Source organism: Bos javanicus, chromosome 2 (assembly GCF_032452875.1).
Source record: "Bos javanicus breed banteng chromosome 2, ARS-OSU_banteng_1.0, whole genome shotgun sequence".
Classification (NCBI taxonomy): Eukaryota; Metazoa; Chordata; class Mammalia; order Artiodactyla; family Bovidae; genus Bos; species Bos javanicus.
In genome coordinates this window covers 130701311-130724472 of record NC_083869.1, presented here as the reverse complement: position 1 = coordinate 130724472, position 23162 = coordinate 130701311, and the positions used below count along the sequence as shown (strand labels likewise).

The 23162-nt window shown below is 47.1% G+C and overlaps 2 protein-coding genes and 1 long non-coding RNA gene across 4 annotated transcripts in view; 2 read left to right on the top strand and 1 right to left on the bottom strand.

Annotated features, from left to right (window-relative positions):
- The first annotated feature begins 596 nt into the window (after nucleotides 1–596).
- Nucleotides 597–4826, top strand: LOC133233816 (SCAN domain-containing protein 1-like). The gene is made up of 2 exons (XM_061393978.1): nucleotides 597–748; nucleotides 3914–4826. Exon 2 carries the CDS (start codon nucleotides 3946–3948, stop codon nucleotides 4375–4377), a length of 432 nt encoding a protein of 143 aa, XP_061249962.1. The 5' UTR covers nucleotides 597–748; nucleotides 3914–3945; the 3' UTR covers nucleotides 4378–4826.
- LOC133233826 (uncharacterized) lies at nucleotides 4624–10908 on the bottom strand. Its single transcript, XR_009731881.1, has 2 exons — nucleotides 7913–10908; nucleotides 4624–4997 (listed from the first exon to the last, which is right to left on the bottom strand). It is a non-coding gene; the product is annotated as an uncharacterized LOC133233826 (long non-coding RNA).
- Nucleotides 10909–18845: 7937 nt separating this feature from the next.
- The window catches only part of CDC42 (cell division cycle 42), a 54376-nt gene continuing 50059 nt past the window's right edge, over nucleotides 18846–23162 (top strand). For both annotated transcript variants that reach the window (XM_061393954.1, XM_061393965.1), the window contains exon 1: nucleotides 18846–18933. The gene's annotated coding sequence lies outside the window, so the exon portion shown is untranslated. The remainder of the gene's footprint in view (nucleotides 18934–23162) is intronic.

Here is a 23162-nt window from a genome sequence, read left to right as displayed (position 1 = left end):
GTACCACTGCAATTGGGAAGGTCTTGAGGAAGAGACACACAGGACTAAGATTTAGCCTCCTACGCACAAGGGGTCTCCCCCAAGAGGGACTGCCAAAGCCCCACGGGCACATGCCGCACTCTCTGGGTGGGTCTAAGCGGGTACATGGAGACACCTAGTAGCCTGCGCCCTCTGTCCATCTGGAGCGACTCCACGGGAAGCCATACCGACCACTGTCTCCCAGCACCAGCCAGCCAGCCCTCTAATTTAGTTTCTTTGCTCTGGGTGGTGCAAAGGATCAAGGGTGTAACCTCAGGGTGGGGCGCTGACTCAGCCGCGGGCAGGCTCGAGGAGTGTCTCAATTCCTGCTGCATCCTCTTTCCATTCTGTTGGGCAAAAAACTGCTGGTCAGAAAGGCAAAGGCCTCCCCTGCACTGGAAGAGCTCCTAGGCCGGACGCACCTCTTCGCTCAGTCGGGAGGACTGGGGACCGGGGGAGGCCAAGAAACCAGCAGGGGTTAAGACCATGGAGCTGCAGGACACTGCCAAGGCCTAGAGAGACCCCGCCTCCCCGCCCCCCCACGCCTTGGAACCCTATTTCCCCTTCCGTTTCCAGCTTCCGGGCGGGGCGCGACTTCCGGTTCCGGTGGTGGGCTACAAAGCTCGGCGCCGAGCAGCTGATTTCCCTTTCCCGGAGCCGGTGGCGGGGCTTGGCGTCTCGCTCCTCTCCTTTCCCCGTTCACCCGGCCTTCCGAGGGGCACCTGCGCAGGTGAACTCCCCTCCCCGCCTCCTGCACCTCCCTCCTCCGCCGCGCACCGCTGGGTGGGAGCGGGCGGCCGGGGCGGCGGCCCTGGGAGTGGGGAGGCCTTTGCCTGTGGGGTGTGCCGTCTGGTCTGCCTGGCGTGGCCTTGGGGCTCAGCTAAATGTCCCAGGAAGGAGGACGTCCAGTTCTGGATTCCCCAGATGCGCCTTTTCCGGCCGGATATCGGCCGTCTGAACCGCGCCCAGGTAGTGGGAGGAGTCGGACCCAGGTTCCTGCAGAGACGCCGGGGATTTTTGTACTGGGCTGGGTGGTCCCGCCACTTCCTAGCCTTGTGACCTTGGGCAAGTCCCCTTTCCCCGAGCCTCAGTTTGTTTATCTGTGAAATGGAAATGACAGTAACGGCCCTACTGGGTTCTCGGGCAGGACTCGATGACGGAAAGCTACTAATTTTACAGGACCCTGTGGCCTGTAAAATTCAAAAAATGGAGCGGTGGAAGCTGCTTGTTAAAATGGAGACAACTGGGGCGGTAGAGAATCTTATCGAGAGTTTAACCTGAGTCGCTAAGAGAATCACGTACAGAATGTGAAACGCACAATATCAGATAGGAGATAAGAGTTCCCTAAGCTGGAGTTATTGACTGGTGAGGATAAGCAGTCTGTATGGCAGGTGGCCTTCTCAAACTGATTGGGTTTGGAAGCTGGGTAAATCATGGAGCTGATCATCATCTTCCAAAGCCAGCTTTGAAAACTGGCCTGTTGACAGTTGAGTTTGGGAATGAGAAGAATTAGTAAAAGGGTATTTTTCTAAGTGGATTAGGGGTTTTCTCTCAGAACAGTTTTGAGCTGGAGGGGAAAGCCTGAAATGTTTTCTCCCTCTTGAGTTGTCATGAAAGTAGCATGCTGCTGCTAAGTCACTTCAGTCTTGTCTGACTCTACGACCCCATAGACGGCAGCCTGGGATTCTCCAGGCAAGAACACCGGAGTGGGTTTCCATTTCCTTAGATGTAGTAAAAAAGAAGACAGTACAGAAAGGTATAAGAAAAATGTTTCCCACTTTTACTGTTCTGCTCCTCAGAGGTAAAAAGAATTTCTTTGATAACCTTCCCGGTACCTTTATAGATACATCAGGTCGTATATGCTTACCTGTATGTGTTTTTAGTTTCCCCAGATGAGATTACATTATACCTATTGATCTGCAGCTGGGGGAGGGGTGCTATATTATGGAAAACTTTACACATCGGCTCTCATAGGCCTCTTTCATTTCTTCCAAGGCTGCATAGTATTCTGCTTAGTGGCTGACAGTACTTTAATCACTTCCCTGTTGATAAGGGCTTCCCTATGGCTCAGTGGTACAGAATCTGCCTGCAATGCAGGGGACACAAGAGACACAGGTTCAGTCTCTGGGTGGGGAAAATCCCATGGAGAAGGAAATGGCAACCCACGCCAGTATCTTGCCTGGGAAATCGCTTGGACAGAGTAGCCTGGTGGGCTACAGTCCATGGGGTCTTGAAAGAGGTGGACACAACTTAGCGACTAAACAACAGCATCTTAACCACATTCCTGTTGATGGCTTAAGTTGTTCCCAAGATTTTGCTATCGAACAGTGTTTCATCCAACCTTTCCTTGACTATTTCCCTTTTATTCAAGGCACCCCTGAGTTTGGGGGGTATTCTGCTTTTGTCCTTATCACCCTGGGATAACTTATTTTGAGGCATGAGCAACACCCTGTTGATTGAACAGAAACCCAGATAATAAGGGAAGTGATATATTCCAAAAATACCTGCTACCGGGTCTAGAATCAATCCAGAGCTCCTAGATGGACTTTCCTGGTGGTCCTGTGGCTAAGACTACTCCCAGTGCAGGAGGCCTGGGTTCAATCCCTGGTCAGGGAACTGGGTTCTACTTGCCATAACTAAGAGTTCCCATGCTGCAACTAAAGATCCTACATGCCTCAAGTAAGACCTGGTGCAGCCAAATAAATAAATATTTTTTAAAAAGTTCTAGAAAATCAGTGAACGTTTAGAGACCAGGTGTTAGGAGCCAAGAACAATTTAATTCAGGGCAGCTGGTCAGTGTTAACAATTGTCGGCTTCTATAAGTTGTTACCTAGGGAACAGATTTGAGACTCTTTGATGTAGGGAGGATTTTAAATCTCAACGCTTCTGCAGTGTTGATACAGTAGGAAAGAACTGATCCTTGGGGGAGGTGGTAATAACAAAAAAAAGGTGATCTTTGTAAAGTGACTTCATAGGGATTATAATCTTTGATTGGACATCCCTGCTGTGACAATATAGTCATTTCTATACTGTTATCTTAAGTCTTTTTTTTCTTTTAAATTAACATAGAATGTGGTTTTCCTGTAAATAATTCCTCTTTGGACTGGGCCCTAGCCTAAATGAAGCAAAACCTTTTTTGCCCCAGCCTTTCCTATCAGACCCCCCAATCTCCCTTCTTCCCACTACAGCTGGTTTGCTAATCCTGGAGCTCTCAAACATCTAACGAGTCAGAAATCCATGCTGCAAGGATTCTTAGAAATTCAGTTCCTCATACTTTGAGGGAACTTAGGATCTTGATCTTAATAGAAAAGCTTTTTTCCTTTTTTTTTAATTGCCATAGACTCCACCCTGATGGTAGCTCCTAAAGTACTTTTTTAACACTTGCTATTCTTTCATCATAAAAGACCGGAGGAGATAGAAAAGACGACAGAGTATATGAAAATGAACAGACTTTTCCCCCCTCTGTTTTAGCATTTCTTCATAATTTGCTTTTAAGTATAGCAAATACTCCATAAAAGTGGTTGGAGGAAGCAACCATGATTTTAAAGACTTCCCCTCCCTCCCCCACAAGTCATGTGCATGTATGTTTGTATTGGGCGGGGGGTGGATGGATGAAAGGTTTTTCCAGCTAGCAAGGCCAACATTCTTGACTCTTTCTGCTTTGAGAATCTACTACATCTTACATTTTGGTAAACTGTTGACAAACTTTCTCAACTGTGTCCATTGATCCAACAAGAGGAAACAAAAGCGGAATTTCTCATAACTTTATTAAGATTGAAAAGTTGTTGGAACCTAGGTCTCTCCTAGTTGGTGGACCAGATCCTTCAGATCAGGGAGGTTTTAACATCCTTTAAGGTTTGTTTTTGTTGAGCCTGACTTTTCTCTTTGTGCCTAGGAGTCTGAAAAATCCTTTTGCAGAGTTCTAGGATGGAGACTGAAGGGTATCCAGAGATGCAAAGAGATGGAGAAGTCCAGAATGATGAAATAAGGTCACCACCAAATGAGAGGATGGCTGAGGAGCCAGAAGGCATCCTGATAGCACCGCCCCAGGTCCAGGTTCCGCCAGAGAGCCTGGATGAAGACTCTGAAGATGACCTGGAGACCGTGCCCCGAAGGAGTCCTCTCAACCCTGCAGCCTCCAGGCAGAGGTTCCGGCAGTTCCGCTATGAAGATGCGGCTGGGCCCAGGGATGTCCTGAGACATCTCCAGGAGCTTGCTGGACAGTGGCTGCGACCTGATATTCACACGAAGGAGCAGATTGTGGAAATGCTGGTGCAGGAGCAGTTCCAGGCCGTCCTCCCTGAGGAGCTCAGAGCTTGGGCACTGAGGTGTCAGCCTGGGGTCAGAATCACCGGCTAAAATCTCACTGCTGCTTTTTCAGCCTACATATGAGAAGTGACCAAAGGCTCTCTTTGTTGCAAATCCAACTATAGTCATGAGAAATCTGAACCTTGATTTTCTTTGAGCTTGCCTTTGCTAGCTATAATAAGAATCAAATGAAAACCCTTTTTTTTTTTTTTTTTGCCTGAAGCAGCTCTATTTCCTGGCACTGTGAACTCCAAAATGAGTTTCCCTGCCCTCTTGTAAGGACAATCAGTCTGCTGCTTGTTTTTGCTCTGCTGAATGCCTCCCTTTTTGCACTTTGTGACACGCTTTAATATATAGTTTTTATGTATCCAAAGAGATGATTGCTTCAACTTTAATATTCTTGATTCTCACTGTGGTGGCTTGAATGGAAGCTTCTGTAACCCCACCAGTAACTCATTTGGGGTGTCCTTGAAATATTAAAGTTTGATTCTTAATAAAAATGTCCTGTGGTGATTTGCCAGTCGACTCTTAGTTGTCAGCATTTGAGAAAGGTGGGATAATTATCAGGAGTAGATGTGAGCTGCAGGTAAGAACTATGTGGCATTTGCTGAGCTGGCAAATGGGAACAAGCCTGGCCTTTGTTTCAGAGTCAGCATCTAAATTGGGCAAAACTGAGAAGGGGGAAAGGGGTCAGAAGAGGTAAGTAACTCAGGTGGGGCTGTTTGATTTGCTCTTTGTCCATTTCCTTATCTTCCTCAGCTCATCTTCCTGCAAGAGGACTAAACCATCTGAGATTCTGTTCTTCCTGGAACAGAGGTCATCCTGGCTTTTTGTGTGTAGAATCCTGTACTTTGGTTTGCAGCTGAAATAGCAGTAGCTGTGGCTGTGACAGGTAGAGGAAACAGCAGCTCCTTCCCCAGCATGACCCAGTCTTGAGGAACCTTTCTGCCTCTGCAGCCTGGCTTTTGGGGTAGGGGTGGGGCTTGAGTTCGATTCTGCTGATGTTTATTGAGTACTTATGTGCCTCTGGGACTCTTCTTGATGCTAGAATCCCAAGTGGCGCAGCAGTAAAGAATCTGCCTGCCAGTGCTGGAGACACAGGTTCAGTCCCTGGGTGGGGAAGATCCCTTGGAGAATCCCATGGACCGAGGAGCCTGGCAGGCTACAGTCGATAGGGTTGCAAAGAGTCAGAAGTGACTGAGCACACACAAATATAAAACCCAATTTCAGGGAATCGCCTGGTGGCACAGTGAATAGGAATCTGCCTGCCAGTGCAGTTCGATCCCTGATCGGGGAGGATCCCACATACCTGAGAGCAACTAAGCCCCTGTGTCGTAACTGCTGAGCTCATGTGCTGCAACTGCTGAAACCTATATGCTCTAGAGCCTGTGCTCTGCAACACGAGAAGCCACTGCAAAGAAATCTGCACAGCAGCAAAGAGCAGCCCTCACTTGCCACAGCTAGAGAAGGCCCTCAAAGCAATGGAACCCCAGTGCAGCCATAAATTAAAAATATAAAGCCCAACTTTAAGGAAATGTGTTGTTTCTAAGGAGAGGAAGAAGCCATCAAAATACATTGTTAGAAATGCTGGAGTAAAACTAGTCTTTTTTGGCATACGATTTTGAGTCAGCACTAAGAAAACACATTTTGTGGGTTTTTTTTTTTTTTTAAAGAAGAAATAGCTGAGTCAGGGAAGTGACATTTTTATTGAACTTCAGTAGGAGTCAGAGATCACTGGACAGAAGGGACACCTTTTGTAAAGGCCTTTACAATGGGAATGGGAGGGCGTACAGTACAGTATTTGGGAAATAACTTTCGTTGACTGGGTTAAGCTCTCTTAAGTAAAATTTAACGTTGGCAATGGAGTAACAGTGATACTGTCGTAGTATCTTCAGTACTCCATTTGCTCAAAACATTCCGAAGGTATTTCCTTTAGTCTGCAGGGATTAGGAACTCCTGGTGTTAAAGAATTTCCTGACCTGCTCCAGTTTCTCAGATGCTTTGATAGCCTAGAATTTAGGATGCAAGTAAAGGACCAGAGTTACAAGTGGACTGAAATGTTTTCATCTGTGGCATTTTAAAACAGCTGAGATTTCCTGAATCCCTTAGCACAGATTTTTCAACCTTGGCAATTTGGGTCCAGGTAATTCCTTTTTGTGGGGGCTTGTCCTGTGGATTCTAGGGTATTTAACAGCATCTTTATCCTCTGCTCACTAGATTAACACAAGCTAGGTGTGACAACCAAAAATGTCTCCTTTGCCCCTGGTTGAGAACCACTGACTTTTGGTAAGAGACTTCATCCAGACATGTCCCAGATTATACTTTGGTCCACGGTCTCTTAAGCTTAACGTTGGATTGAGAAGCTGTTGGAAGACTGGTGTTACTGGGCTTTATGGTTCCTTTTTTTTTTTCGCTTCAAATTTTCTATTGGAGGATAATTGTAAAGCACTCTCCTGTGTGTGAGGTATTTCTTTGGCTTTTTTCATCTTTATCTTGAAAGTGAAAGTCGCTCAGTTGTGTCCCACTTTTTGCGACCCTGTGGACTACACAGTCCCTGGAATTTTCCAGGCCACAATACTGGAGTGGGTAGCCTTTCCCTTCTCCAGGGGATCTTCCCAACCCAGGGATTGAACCCAGGTCTCTTGCATTGCAGGCGGATTCTTTACCAGCTGAACCACACAGAAAGCCCAATCTAAAATAACATGTCTTAGATTCATTTGACAAAAAGTATGAAAAAAACAAGCCTGGTCCATACTCTCACTTCCTAGGTAACTCCTGTTGACATTTTTAACGTTATACAGTTGCGTCCTGTGCTGCCTGCCAGTCTCCTCTTTCTGCCTCCCCATAAAATGGTAAGCTCTGTGAAAGCAGGTTTGGCATCTGCTTTGCCCTCTACCCAAGGAGTTCCCAGCCTTCAGGATCTAATGCCTGACAATCTGAGGTGGAGTTGATATAATAATAATAGAGATTAAGTATACAGTTAGTGTAAAAAAAAATTAATTTGCATGTGTATAGAAAAGTCCAAGGATATAAGAGGAAAATGTAAAGGCTGTCTTCACATTAACAGTTTTGCAGATAGACATGTATGTGCCCACATAGGCATATATCACCCTGCCTTTTTTTTTTGACCATGCTGTGTGGCATATGGGATCTTAGTTCCCCGACCAGGGATTGAACCCATGGTTCCTGCAGTGGAGGTACAGAGTCTTAGCCACTGGACTGCCAAATTGCCAGAGAAATCCTTTTTTATTTACACAAAATACATTATGAATGTTTAATATATTTTTCTTGCACAGTAAGCCTTAGCAGTCTTTTGGTATCAACATAAAAAGGTTTATTAAAAAAAAAATTTTTAGCAGTTGCATAGTATTCTGTATGGCTAATACCTAGCCTTACACTTTCAGTAAAAAATGCAAGGTAGGGGGTTTAGATACGGAGGTGAACCTCCAAAGCACAAGTGAGGCTTACAGAGGTAAGTTAGCCAGAACTCAAACCGAAACTGGTAAAATGCCCAGCAGTATCTCCCAGCAACCTGCTAGTACCAACACTTTTTCATGGACGTGAACTTGTAGATGCAAATCCTTACCCCAAACAAATCCAGTAAGAGGAGAAGCTCGAGTTGATCTCCATTCCGTCTGGCCCTAGTCCCATGCCCTTGCCAAGAGGTCACGCTGCCTGGTTACTAAAAAATAAACCAAGGATTTCACGGGCCCTGTGGAGATTTGGGAAGACAGTCACTCCCCGTCTCTAGTGCCACTCCTCCAGAGGTGGTTCCCATGCTTTCTCCACCCCGTAGAGTAGTTCTCACCACTGCCAGTCATTGTCATTTCTGCAGTCGATCTAGATGCCAATTCTAAAGAACCCTGTTCATTTCTAATGTTTATCTGTTGGCTGCTCTGGGTCTTCGTTGCTGCCTGTGGCCTTGCTCTAGTTGTAGCAAGCAGGGGTTGCTCTTCGTTGAGGTGCCGACTTTTCATCGCCGTGGCTTCTCTTTGCAGAGCACAGGCCCTCGGTGCACAGGCTCAGTAGTTACGGCGCACGGGCTTAGTTGCTCCAAGGGAAGGTGGAATCTTCCTGGATCAGGGATCAAACCAGCGTTCCCTGCATAGGTAGGCGGATTCTTAACTGCCAGACCACCAGGGACGTCCAAGAATGCTTTGAATTCTGCGAATGATGGGGCAAGAGGAGGGACCATGTAGAGGAGCTGGAGGGGAGCATTTCTAACATGTCTCGTGTCTGACTTGCCCTCTGTGATTATTTTGACTCCAGTTCCACAGTTTCATCTAGTCACTGAAAAGTGCTCCTGCCAGATGGCTGCTGGTGAAAAGCAGTGTACAGACCACAAAGTAATATGAGATTCCTAGCAACTGGCTGGAGCCATGGAAAAATGTGTCATCTGTTGGGCAACTACACCCTGAGCAGTGAGTGGGTGCCAGGCCCTGGTTGCTGGAAAGGAGGCCAACTCCAGGGGCTGGCGGGGGCAGAGTCCCCCACTCGTGGTGGTGAGAATTCAAGCGCATCTGGCCTTCCTCAGAGCACCCCGTGTGGTCAGTCTCCAAAGGCAGCTCACTACAACGCTCTTGACAATGAGTTGACTATTTTGCTAAACATTTTCCACCCACCACAATGCATTTATTGGCCATTTTCCCTTGGCCTGAAATGTCCCACCCTCTGCCTCCCTCGTCTTTGCCAGCCTACTCCCGTTCATTGTTTATGACGCAGGTAGCCATGGTCACCTTCACGAAGCCTTCTTTGCTTTCTGCCTGGAGTCAGCATTTGAATCCCTCTTGTGAGCTCCTGTAACACCTTCCCTCTAGTTCTGCATCCCTGCTCATTCAGCAATATGCACTGTGTACCTGCTATGCCAAGGCCTGTGCCCAGGATCACATGCAGTGTCTAGTTTGTATCCCCAGCGGATTGTGAACCCCACATAGAGGGAATCTGTTCTTGGCCTCCAACACACGACCTGCACATGACGTCCTCTGGAAATAGTTCATTTTGTAGAAGACACATGGTTGCTGCCTAATTTAAAGTGCTTCCTTCTTAGTGAACACAAATGACTGGAATTCATGGGAAACAAGGGAGTGAGATTATTAATTCCTGTTTAGTTGGAGATTAAATTGTTTAATTGGAGATTATTATTGTCCCTGTTTAAAATGGAGATGATGGTGAAAATAAACCCCTGAAGAAAAGAGGAAGGTTTCACTCAGTCTTCACTGGGGTGGCTGGCTTCCCTCTCCGTTTTGCACCTGATGTTGCAGTGAGGTGAAGTTAAAACAGCCCTTGGCTGGCTCTGTTTGAAAGCTCCAGGGTCCTCTGGGTGCCTAGCAACAAGCTGACTGCCCAGAATAGTGATTTTGAAGCTGGGTGTGTCTTCTGGGCAGGAAGCCACCACCACCACCAAAGCAGCCAGGGCCTCCCCTTCACTTCCTCTGGGCCAAAGCTCCGCCTTCACTCGGGGGCCAGAGCTAAGTGTTTTGGAGCCCTGTCTTAGCACAAATGGGATGTTCCTAGCAAAGGTAACTCCCGCCCTTTCAAGGTGTGTGATCTCAGACAAGTCTTGTCACCTCTCTCAGGTCCAGTTCCCACACCTGTCTTGTTTCATATTCCCAGCTAGGGTCGCCCTCGCATGGCACAGAGACATTCTGTATATGCTATGTTCTATGCTAGCCTATATCGTAGCTGAATCTACTTGGTAAAGGGAAGGTTCATCGAGTGATTCCTTCTCAGCTGTCTCTTTGATCTTTTCCTTCCTCCTGAGCCCATTTCTCAAACAGCTCCATCTCTGCATTCCTCATTTCTCTACCTAAAATTCTGTTTTTATCTTCTCACTCCTCCCCATCCCTCCCCTCATTTCTTATCTTATCCTCAGGCATTAAACTTCAGCGTTGAAAAAAGCCTACACTTCTTTAAAAAAAAAAAGCACAAGTGTGTTAGTTTATAGGCCAATGCTAGTGTGTCGTGACCTTTAATTTTTAAGATTTAGATATAACAGGCATCCTGTAAAACACACAGATCTTAATTGCATGACTCAATGAATTTATCCAAAGTGTGCATACTCCTCTCACCACCTTCCAGATGAAGACACAGGATTTAACCAGCTCCCCTGGAAGTCTCCCTCATGCTGTTCTCTAGTTATCAACCCCCTGAAAGGTAACTGTTATGCTTTCTATCGCCCTGGAGCAGTGTTGCTGAAGCTAGTGGGCAAAGACAGTGTATACTCTTTTGTGTCTGGTTTCTCACATTCGACATCATGTCTCTATAATTTGTCTGTCCCCTGAGCATCCTGCTTTTCTGTGCCTGTGAACCTGGACACGCCTGTTCTTTCTGCCAGGAAGCTTCTGTTCTGTTGATACGCCCTATCCTGGCCTGACCAGTCTGTGCAAGTCCTCTAGACTCAGAGCAAATCTCCCTCCTTTGGGAAGTCTGTGGTCAGCTCTGGATTTGAATCCCAGAGCTTCCATCTACCGGCTGCATGATTTTGGCCATGGGTTACTGACCTCTTCACTCCTCACTTCTGTTGAAGATCATGGTTTCTAGAGTTCTTATGAATTTCAAGTGAGGTAATACATATTAAATATTTAGAACAATAGCTGGAACTTAGGAAATACTTGGTAAATATTACATATAACTATTGTGAATACTCTTCTTGTGTCCGCAGATTCTTGTATGCCGCCCATCTTAACACTTACCTTGATTGTTGCTTGTTCCACTGTGTGACCTTAGTTCTTTAAGTGGGAATTGTATCTTCATTCACGGTGTTTTCTGCAACAGTCATTTATGAGTATGTCCTACATTCTAGCGCTGAGGGTACAGTGGTGAAGGAAATCTTTGCATTTACTTTTTAATGGGAAGAGACGGACTACAAGAAAAATAAAGAGGTGAGATCATTCTGGATAGTGATCAGCTCTAGGAAGGAAGTAAAACCGTGTGGTGTGAGAGTGGGTGTGAGGTGCCACTGAAGCTGCAGGGGTGGGGGGAAGGGAGGAGGTCTTGAAGAGGCGAGATTGGAACGGAGCAGGTACATGCAGAGCAGGAGCGAGAGTAGCAAGTGCAAGCTTCAGAGGGTTTCACAGGAAGCTCAGATGTGTCTGAGGAACAACAAAGACAGCAACATAGCTGGAGCCCAGTGAGTGAATGCGTGGTCCGTAGAAGGCCAGAGGATGGGCAGGAGCCAGGAGAAGCTACTGAAGTTAAGTGGGGGGACGGTGTTCACCTTTGCCGCCAAGGTACCTGGTACATAACGGACACGACTACTTGCTGAATACGGGTAGCAATGTGCCCATGACCAGTTAGGCCGCACAAGCAATTCTTGGATCATTTTCAAGTTAAAATCTCATCTTTGTGCCGTATGCTTCTGAGCTCTTACCAAAACCGACCAGATGGGGAAGGAGATGCTCAGGTGTTGACAGATTCTTCTCTTCCCTATCCCATCTCATCCACTCTTCTTCAGTGACCCAGAATATCTTCACCAGAGATGTGTAACAGAGATGAGGGTGGCAAGCCTGGGCCAGTTAGAGAAAAGGCAGGTAGGAAACAGGTTCGGTCAGTTTCTCTCCTTTCTCTGACTCCAAGAGGGGTCCAGGTCCCTGGACAAGCGTAAGGATGTGGCACAAAGTGGAGGAGAGAGGCTGAGCAGCGGGGGGACCGCATAAAGGGTGGGAGGAGGGTGGTGGCCCTTGGAGGTGCCTGCCGCTGCGGCAGCTCTGGCCCCTTAAGGTGCGGCAGTCTCAGCAATAAAATGGGGCTGCCGGCAGGGCCTGGGGCCGCGACCAGCCTGAGGAAGGAAAGACCGGTCAGCGAACCAGAATGGAAGGAAAGGTCTGAGTCTCAGTGATAGGAATTTATTTATTTACTTGGCTGCACCAGGTCTTCCCTGCAGCATGCGGGCTCTAGTTGCGCCATGTGGGATCTAGTCCCCCGCCCAGGGATCGAACTTTTGCCTCCTGCGTTGGAAGTGCGGAGTCTTAGCCACTGGACCACTGGGGAAATCCTTCCATAATAGGAATTTGTACAACAACATCAACCTTCTAGTAACAACAGTGAGAGTTTGTTTTATTTAATTATTTCTAATTTTAATTTTTATGAAATATTAAACGTGAGAAAAAGCACAGAAAACAAGTATACAGTACAATGAATACGTATAAAGCAAATATCCAAGTAATCATCACCCAGGTCATGAACCAGAGCATTGTCAACATCATCCCCCAAGCCCAGCACACCCCGATCCTTTCCAGATTACTATCTCAGTTAGAGGCAGCCAGTAGCTGGATTTTTGCAATAATCACTTCCTTGATTTTCCTAATAGTTTTATAACCTATGAATCACACGGAGAGTCTTAAATTAGGACTTTCTCACATAAATCCTAAGGCTGAGGAATGCAAAGGAGAGCCTCTTTAATATAGATCCTTCTCCAGTGAATCTTGACAGGCTCTGGGGAGATGGTAGCGGATTGGAGGCTTCGGTATTTGTCAGGGAAAGTGGTGTCGAGGCTTCTCTCATTCAACCAGTGTTTGAGTGCTCACCACATCTGAAGCTCCTGAAGAGCACTCTCAGGGGCATAAGATGCACCCCAAACTGATCCTGCACCTGGGAGCTTACAGTCAGGCAGGGAAAGTGTGGATAAGCACGACAGAACAGGGTGAGGCCTGGGGAAATCCTCAGATAAGAGCTGCGGGAATTTAGAAGAGGCAGGGACCACTTTGGGTGGCAGGGGCCAGAGCAAGCCTCGTGGAAGAGGTGGATGACGCTCATTCATGCATTGTTTATCAAACATTTCTGAAGGTCGGCAGAGTGCCAGGAAATTAGGTAAAAGGAAACAAAAATGAATACGTTAAGGTCCCTGCCTGCTCATGGCCGAATGGCATTTTAGCAGATACAAATATGGCATGCTTTAAATAGAGCATAATAGGAATAATTGGTTGTGTGGAGTTGTCAGGGAAGCATTCACAGCTGAGATCTAGGTTAGTCCTTGAAGAAAAGAACAAGAGTTTGCCAGACTAAGAAGGGAACCACTGAATCTGCCTAGTTACAGAAGTGGGAAAGGACACAAGGTCCATGTTGGCAAAAGGAGCAGTTCAGAATGGGAAGGAGAGTGGGACTTGAGAGGTAGGAGAGATGAACAGGATGGGTGTTGTTGGTAAGTGGAACAGCATTAGCAGGACATAGAGACCAGAAATCATGGTACCTGCGTGCACAGTACTAAGTAACTTACTCTAACTGCAGCATAAGGGGGTGGAATGAAAGCTGTGATGGTTAATTTTATATGTCAACTTGACTGGGCCGTGCGGTGCTGAGATATTTGGTCAAACATTATTTTGGATGTGTCTGTGAGAGTTTCTGGATGATATTAACATTTGAGTAAAGCAGATTGCCCTCCCTGATGTGGTGGGCCTCATCCAACCAGTTGAAGGTCTGAGCAAAAAGGCTAACCCTCCCTTGAGTAAGGAAGAAGTAAGTCCTGGCTTTGGACTCAAACTGAAATGTTGACTTTTCTTGGGTCTTGAGAGGCTGGCTATTGGACTGCAATGGAAACATTGGCTCTTCTGGTTCTCAGGCCATCAGACTTGGATGGGAACTGTACCAGTTCCTGCATCTCTACTTGCCAACTCACCTTGCAGATCTTGGGGCGTACCAGCCTCCATAATCGTGTGAATCAATTCCTTATAATAAATCTCTTTAGGTAGAATTGGAAATATAGATACATATAAATATATTAATAAATAGATGTAGATCCATCTATCCATCCATCAAATCTCCTATTGGTTCTGTTCCTCTGTAGAACTAATACAGAAGGGAAGGGGAAATAACTTTGGAAAGGCAAGTTGGTGCCTGATTATGGGGGACAGAGAATACCTGGCTAAAGGACTTAGAATTTTATTTTGAAGACAGAGAAGAAAGCACTGGGATTTCCTGAACTGGGCAGTGTCTTAATCAGAACTAACACCTAGGAAGATGAAGGCTGTGCTGTATAAAATGAATTCAAACAGAGCTTCTTTTTGATTTCTTAAATTTTTTAGCTGCACCACATGGCATGTGGGATCTTAGTTTCTTGACCAAGGATTGATCCAGCGCCCTTTGCAGTGGAAGCACAGAATCTTAACCACTGAACCATCAGGGAAGTCCTAAAAGAGAGATTCTTAAAGGAAACCTCTAGAAGCTGGGTATTAATTTGTGGGCATAGGATCTACAATGCAAAAAAGTTTGGGATCCCTGGATGTATGAAGGTTCAGGGACCCGAAGCCGATCTAGGCACCGCAGAACCTGAAGCACGGGGGAACTGGAAGATGATTTCTGTGGTGCTGATGAGATTTGTGAGTAGCTGGAAATTTGGAAAAGGGGGTGAGAAGGGGTTAGAGAGGGTAGAGATTTGGGAATCATCTACATAGAGGGTGGTGGCAAGTACCACAAGGGGCAGACACCAGGGTCAGGAGTGTCAGAGTGATGGTGCATCAAGAGCCTTGAAGTTGCAAGTAACAGAAACCTACTCCACCTGGCCCAGGCAGCAGAGGGAATTTATTGGCTAATGTGATTGCAAATTGAAGCAAGACTGGATCCAAGGGCTCAGTCATGCTCCTGAGACTTGGTTTCACTGTCCTGTCTCTCTGCTCTGTTCTCCCCTCTGTCTGGGTCTCATTCTCAGGCCGTCGCTCGCCTGACGGTGAGAAGAGGGCTGCCAGCAGTGCCTTGATTCCATGCTGCTCTCAGAAGATGGATTCATTCAACTGGAAAGTTCTGACCAAAGGCCCGGAATCGGCTCTCCTGGCTCTCGTTGTGTCACGTGCCCACTGCTGGCATGCTGTGGCCAGAGGGCCCTCTAAAATGCTCTGATAGGCCAAGCATGGGCCACGTGTCTAGCCCTGCAACTTGGGGAGAGACTCATTTCCTCTCAAGCCACAGGGGTTGAGAACTGGGGGAAGAGCTGCCCAGGAGAAATGGAAATGCTGTTACTAGAGGAAGAAGGAATAGACACTGGGCTGGTAATCACAGGGGAAGGAGAAGTGGAAACCCACAGGCTGGCCCTCCTGCAAAGGTGAAGCAGCTGCCGCCAGTGAGGCAGTGGGGAGGGGCCACCAGGAGGTGGAGGTCTGGGCTGATAGCAAGGGAAGGGCTAGACTGGGTCAAATAGTAACACTGTTGCCTTTGCTGCTCCTGCTGCTAAATCGCTTCAGTCCTGTCCGACTCTGTGCCACCCCATAGATGGCAGCCCACCAGGCTCCCCGTCCCTGGGATTCTCCAGGCTAGAACACTGGAGTGGGTTGCCATTTCCTTCTCCAATGCAGGAAAGTGATAAGTGAAGTCGCTCAGTCTTGTCCGACTTAGTGACCCCATGGACTGCAGCCCACCAGGCTCCTCCGTCCATGGGATTTTCCAGGCAAGAGTACTGGAGTGGGGTGCCATTGCCTTCTCCACTGTTGCCTTTGGGGCGATGTAAATGTTGGGAAGGTTCTTCTGACAAAGCCCTGACAACATAACAGACAAAGTGCTAAGTGAGTTCTTGTCCTCAGGATAAAGGCAGGAAAAATCGAGTGGGCTGGGTGACACCCCATCAGGATTTTGCTGCTGATGGAAAGGGCAGACATTGTCTGGGGACACTGATGGGAACTGTGAGACGGGATGGAGGAAAAGTCACTGCCAACGGGTCTTGGCGGAGGGAGAAAACAACCAGTTTTCCTTCCAGTTTAAGAAACTAAGCTCATGCATTTTTCCAACAGTCAAAAATTTACAGTAACCAAAAATAACCTAAATTCCAACAGTAGGCGATTGATTGGATAAATATAGAAATGCCTGAATAATGAAATGCAGCCTTTAAAAATGACGCGTGGGGACTTCCCTGGTTGTCTAGACCTCGGCCTTCCAGTGCAGGGGGTGTGGATTTGATCCCTGGTTGGGGGGTTGGTTTCCCTGGTGGCTCAGAGGGTAAAGCGTCTGCCTGCAATGAGGGAGACCCGGGTTCGATCACTGGGTCAGGAAGATCCCCTGGAGGAGGAAATGGCAACCCACTTCAGTATTTTTGCCTGGAAAATCCCATGGACTGAGGAGCCTGGTAGGCTACAGACCATTCGTTCGCAGAGTCGGACACAACTGAGCGACTTCATTTTCACTTTGGGGAGTTAAGATCCTACATACCTTGAGGCAGAAAAAAAAAATAAAACAAAACATAAAACAAGCAATATGGTAACAAACTCAATAAAGACTTTAAAAACGGTCCACATTAAAAAAATACTTTATATTTTTTAGTATATGATGCTTTACTTGACATGGAAAGATGTTTGCAATGTAGTTTTGAGAGAGAAATGCGGAGTACAATCTGTTTTTGTGCAATAAATGTGTATGCAATATATTCATAGATATACATCAGATCAGATCAGATCAGATCAGTCGCTCAGTCGTGTCCGACTCTTTGCGACCCCATGAATCGCAGCACGCCAGGCCTCCCTGTCCATCACCAACTCCTGGAGTTCACTCAGACTCACGTCCATCGAGTCAATGATGCCATCCAGCCATCTCATCCTCTGTCGTCCTCTTCTCCTCTTGCCTCCAATCCCTCCCAGCATCAGAGTCTTTTCCAATGAGTCAACTCTTCGCATGAGGTAGCCAAAGTAATACACACATATATCTATGAATATCTGGAAAGGTGTACACCAAAATGTTAATAGTTGGTATCACTAGGGGTAGGGCTAACAGCTAAAGCTTATCTTCTGATTTCATTTTAATAAATCTGCTAGGTAGTATGTAGGTACTACCTACTACCAACATACTACCTACAACTACCTATATACTATCTGCAATTAGGTAGTATGTAGGTCAACTGGCCTCTTGGGTTTAAGTGCTAGTTCTGCCACTGCCTGGCTTGGTGACCTTGGGTAAGTCCCTTAACACATCTGAGCCTCTGTTCATGCATCAGTAAGTGGGGGTAAACTTTGTGCAGTGGCAGTATCCTAGCCTATGAAGTTTATCCCAGATGTGATTATGGCTGATTGAAAAAAAAAATAAGTGGGGGTAGTAGTTCTTAACTTCTAGGGTGGTTGTGAATTTTACATTAGCTACTATTACATGCAAACCTGTCCAGTTCAGTTCAGTCGCTTAATCGTGTCCAACTTTGCAACCCCATGAACCGCAGCACGCCAGGCCTCCTGTCCATCACCAACTCCCAGAGTTTACTCAAACTCAGGTCCATTGAGTCGGTGATGCCATCCAACCATCTCATCCTCTATTGTCCCCTTCTCCTCCTGCCACCTATAGTAAACACTCAAAAATGTATTTTTCTTGTGTAATTAAAAAGTCCAAAAGAAACTCTTAACTATTAAATATATTGGAAACAAATGTTTTTCTTGGCCAACTAACTGGTGGTCATCAACAAAGGAGCTATTACTAAGATAAGCTATTTTCCTGGAACACTGGGAAACATCTGAACAAGACGGAAGGTTCCTATTCTCCTGAAGTTTGCACACTAGCCAGGAAGACAGATGATAAACGGGTGCTGTGAGGATAGCAAGATCAGGAAGTCGGTGACATTGAAAGGCTGAGAGCCAGCAGAAGGGCTGAAGAGGAGGCAGTGAGCGCGGGTGGTGGGGAGGAAGTCTCTAAACCAAGAGATGTGGTTTGAGCGAGGGACAGAAGGGTCTAAACAGAGATGAGAAGCGACCTCAGCCCTTAAGCCAGTTCAGTTCAGTCACTCAGTCGTGTCCGACTCTTTGCGACCCCATGGACTGCAGCATGCCAGGCCTCTGTCCATCACCAACTCCCAGAGTTTACTCAAACTCATGTCCATTGAGTCAGTGATGCCATCCAACCTTCTCATCTTCTGTCGTCCCCTTCTCCTCCCGCCTTCAATCTATGGTCTTTTCCAGTGAGTCAGTTCTTCGCATCAGGTGGCCAAAGTATTGGAGTTTCAGCTTCAGCATCAGTCCTTCCAATGAATATTCAGGACTGATTTCAGGACTGGCATGGACTGGTTGGATCTCCTTGCAGTCCAAGGGACTCTCAAGAGTCTTCTCCAACACCACAGTTCAAAAGCATCAATTCTTAGGACTGGTTGGATCTCCTTGCAGTCCAAGGGACTCTCAAGAGTCTTCTCCAACACCACAGTTCAAAAGCATCAATTCTTAGCTCAGTTTAAGGCGGACTGAATACAGGCCAGGGGGAGTCAGGAGGCCGTCCCACTTGTAGTGTGGTCTTGGGCAAGTCACTGTCCATTTGAGTAACCACTGTCTTCTCTCTGCAAAATCGGGATGCTAACGCTTTGTAAGGATGCCAGGATCAAAAGACATGTTAGGGGTAGCGCTTTGCAAGCGATCGTTTGTGGCATAAATTACAAATCCAGGAAAAGAACTGCAGAAAGAAGTGCAGAGAGCAGCCACCAACTAGCGACCGCGGTGACGCGCGTGCGCGTTAGGCGGCCCGAACCAGGGGCCTGGCGGGAGGCGGGGGAGGAGTTCAGGCCCCGCCCGGAACCGCTCGGCCTCTTTTCGCCTCCCGTCCCCTCCCATTTCCGCGGATAACCCAACCGTGCGTCGCCTGCGTGCTGACGTCAGGCGCGTGCCCCTGTCCGGCAGCCGAGGAGACCCCGCGCAGTGCTGCCAACGCCCCGGCGGAGGAGCTGAGGTGAGTGTGGGGCCCGAGGTTGCCCCGCGGGAGCGGCTCCCCCCTCACACTGTCCCCTTGCCCCCGCCGCGCCGCCCCTGGCGTCTCCCCGTCCGCGGGGACCTCCCGCTCTGCGACCCCCGGGGGGCGGGCGCGGGGCGCCGCGGGGGGAGGGGTGCCGGGCTCGCGCGTCGCGGGTCCGGGTTCTGTCAGGGGGCCTGAGGGGAGGGGGTCGCGGAGGGCCCGGCGGCGGCGGCGGCGGCGGGGGGCGCGGGTTCGCCCCGGAGCGCGCGGCCGGGGCGTGAGGTGCCGGGGCGAGGGCGCGGCCAGGCTGTCACCGGGCAGCGGCGGAAGGAAAGGGTCACACCCATCCCGGCCGCCCGGCTCCCCTCCCCCGCGGCCCCGCGGACGCCCACCCCCCCATTCGCCGGGGCGGGCGGCTGGGCCGGGGCGGCGAGGGCCGCAGACCCTCTCCCAGACGCCCGCGGGCTGGCGGGGCCGGGGCTCCCCGGGTGGCCGGCAGGCCCCCAGCGCGCGCCCCGGCTTCGACTTCCTGCTTCGCCGCGGACATTTTGCGGCCGGCGGCGGGGGAGGGGAGCGGATCGCGAGCGCGGTCGGGGAAGCGGGCGGCCCGCAGGGGCTCGGCCCTGCCGCGCGCCTCCCTCGCTCTGCGGCGCGGCCGCCCGACGCCTCGTCCCGGGCCGGGAGGGTGGGCTGGGGGGCGGCTCGGTCGCCGCTTCTCTGGTCTCCTTGATTCCTGCCTTAGGTCGAGTTCCTCCCAATACCGTTTCCGTTTGGCTTCTCCCAACTCTTCTCCCTCCCCGCCTCTTCAGTTGAAGCTTCCCTTGCTGGGAGTTAACCTAAACACCTCCCGAAACTGTCGTTCTGCTTTTTGCCTGATTCCTCTCTTGAGGGGGAAATTTTTCTTTGTTCATTTGCTTCCCACCCTCCCCCCCTTTCCCTTTAAGTCCTAGAGAAATGCAGTGGGGAAGATTACGTCATTGCAATATAAGGGGTGAGAGTTTTTAACTCCTGCAAGTCAGGGGCTCGCTAAATTAAGACAGCATTTGGTAGCCTCTGTTGGGTCCACCCAGTGGCATATCCTGCCTGTTTCCCAACTACTGGTATTCAGAGATGATCTTTTGAAATCCTGGCTGTCTCATACACGTCTGAAAGCCAGGGAGGTTTAAAATCTCAAGATGATCTTAATGCCAGGGGAATAAAACGTAAGACAACACTTTTCTTTAGCCACTTGGCGTGGGCAGTAACTTTAAAGATCCCTGTGACTGTATTGGAATGAAGTTAATTTATTTGTGGAAGCCTTTCTTTGTTCCAAAATAACATTCTTAGATTATTTAACTTTAATAAGTGTGTCTTATTGATTCAGAGTAGGTACCTGAGTCGACTCACGTGCTCTTTTGTGGCAAGGGTATGGTGAAAAGAGAATCAGGTCATTTTACACCTGTTCTTTGCTTACTGGTTAGTTTTGTTAAAATGAGTTTTGGATTTTTAACCAAAAAAAAAAAAAAACCACCTTACGTGAATAACATTTTCAGACTTTGGAGATCACAGTATTCATTCTTCAGAATCTTAGGCACATCTTGAATTGTATATCCTTCACTGACTACAGGGTACAGTAGCACAGAAAAATATTAGCATTGTAAAGCGAATGAGACCCAATTGTGTAATGCATTGTTATAAGGGTAGTTCATGTTGGAACAAGTACTTTCTCATTGTTTCTCGTTTCTATAGAGAGAACAGATTGCTTGTTAAACACTTAATAGAAGTGGTCGATTTAAAGCAGCTTTTGGGAGTTTGTAGGTGTTGGTAGATGATTATATAGGTGTGGAGCTTGGATCTTCTGAAATACATTTGCCATAATGTATCTCTTTTTAAGAATATGAAATTGAAGTACTTACCTGCCATATTTCTCGACTCTTCTGTACATAAGAGCTTTAAATACACACATATCAATTGTCTTCCCTTTTAAAAGTATGGCAGAATAGTTTGGATTTACAGCTTTTATGGGTCAGGAAGATCCCCTGGAGAAGGAAATGGCAACTCACTCCAGTATTCTTAGCCTGGAGAATCCCATGGACCGAGGAGCCTGGTGTGGGCTACAGTCCACGGGGTGGCAAAGAGTCTGACACGACTGAGCGACTTCACTTTCATTTTCACAGCTTTTATACTGAGGCAAGGAGATTGGTGATTGAGTATTAAAAATGAGCTCTTTCTCAGTAATTTTTTCAAGACCCCAAAGGTATCACAACCTCTTAAAATGTTTGTATATAATAACACCTGTACTCAGTTGAACTTAATTTTGGGGGCACCCAAGGCAGGTATTACAGCCTAGGGTGGTGGTGGTTCAGTTGCTAAGTTGTGTCCCACTCTTTGTAACCCTGTGGCCAGGCTCCCCTGTCCTCCACTGTCTCCTAAGGTAGTCAGGGGCTGAAATGAAACATCAGTGAGATTCTTTTAAAGCCCACCAAACCCACATCTTGACTTTTTTGTAACTTAAAGATTTTTTTTATTCGGGTACTTTTTCCACTTTTAATTTTATGATTTATTAGAGAAGCATTTCTAGTTACTTTAAAAATGGTTCACTTACTGTGCCTGTCTGGGAGTAGTATTTATAGCCATTCTTGGAAATAAAAGTCAAATTGTACTTTTTATTTTAAATGCATTTATCGTTTTAGGGTCTGTTTTGAGAGGACAAGGAATGCTTAATGAGAAACACTTAAGGCCACAGAGCTTCCTCTGCTGGGGGAAGGGGGGTTGATATTTTGTTAACTTCTGTCCCATAAAGACCTATATATTTTCTATTAAAGGTTGCATTCTAGGTTTTCAATATTTGGTAGTCTCTTCCAAGTCTATTAATTTCACCCACTAGAATGTAAGTCTGTGAAGGCAGGACTTTTGACCTAGTATGGTCACCCTGATCCCTGGCACCTAGAATAGTAGCAAACCATGATGTATCTCAAGAAATGTTTGTCAAATGAATGAATGTGATGTCGGAGGGTTAACATTTTCTCTTTCTGCATATTCTACAGGCGTATGTACTTTGTTTCCTGAGATGACTTTTGTGCTTGGTCAACCATATGCATATTTGGGCTCATTGAAGTGATGATTACTAATCTTTTGCTTGAACATATTCATCTGTTTACTCCTATATTTGCTGCAGGTGTACTATCTGAACAATTAATAGTTGCTTAGAAAATCTTTCCTGATGACTGGTTTTTATTCTCCTAAAAATTATTCAGACTTTAATGTGTTTCCTTCCCCAGTTTCTTTTTTGAAATAGCTTAATTATGCGACTTCTTTCCCTCAATTTAATGGCATAAAATTGTTGGTCATGTTATGTTTTTTCCCTTACGTTTCTACTTTTAGTTACTCATCCCTTCAGTCCAAAATATTTTTGCTAAAGCAGATCAATTTTCATTACTTGTTTTGGCCTTCACTTCTGTTATAAGTCCTGGATGTCAGAACTCTTCACTAGTTGCCCATGGGACATTGGTCTCAAATTGCTCATTCCATGAAGTGAAACCCCAGTTTTGCTACTAAAATGGTGTCCTATTAAAAAAATTAGAAACATTTTTTTGTTAAAGTATTTAGCTCTTATGCTGAAATCCAGAACAGTTTCTAACAGCAAAAATCTACATATTAAGTTATAGTGTTTACCAAGCGTCAGTGGTCAGTCACCTGAAGAGAACCTCGGTTGCTCACTCTGTTCTTTAACACTTGACACTTGCATCATTTTCTGTAAGAGTGAGCCATTTTGATTTGCTATTGCTGTGTGTTTTGAGAGAGACACTGTGAGTATAGTGATTAATAGTGTAGACTCTGGGATCAGACTGCTTGGATTCAAATCCTGGCTTTGGCATTTATTAGCTCCATGAGCCCGAGTAACGTCTATGTGACTGGATTAACCTTCCATAGCAAAGGACTAGCAATAGTCTCTACCTCACAGTGGTGGTGGTGGTTGGTCGCTAAGTCGTGTCCAACTCTTGCGACCCCATGGTATGCTCCTCTGTCCATAGGATTTCCCAGTCAGAAATACTGGAGTGGGTTGCCATTTCCTTCTCCAGGGAATCTTCCCAATTCAGGACCTAGGAATTGAACCTGTTTCCCGGGCTCTGCTGGTGGATTCTTCACTGCTGAGCCGTTAGGGAAGCCCCACAGTGTTGTTAGGAGTATTCTAAATGAAATACTTAAAGCAATTAACTGGGGCACAGCAGTGCTTTGTAGGTGTT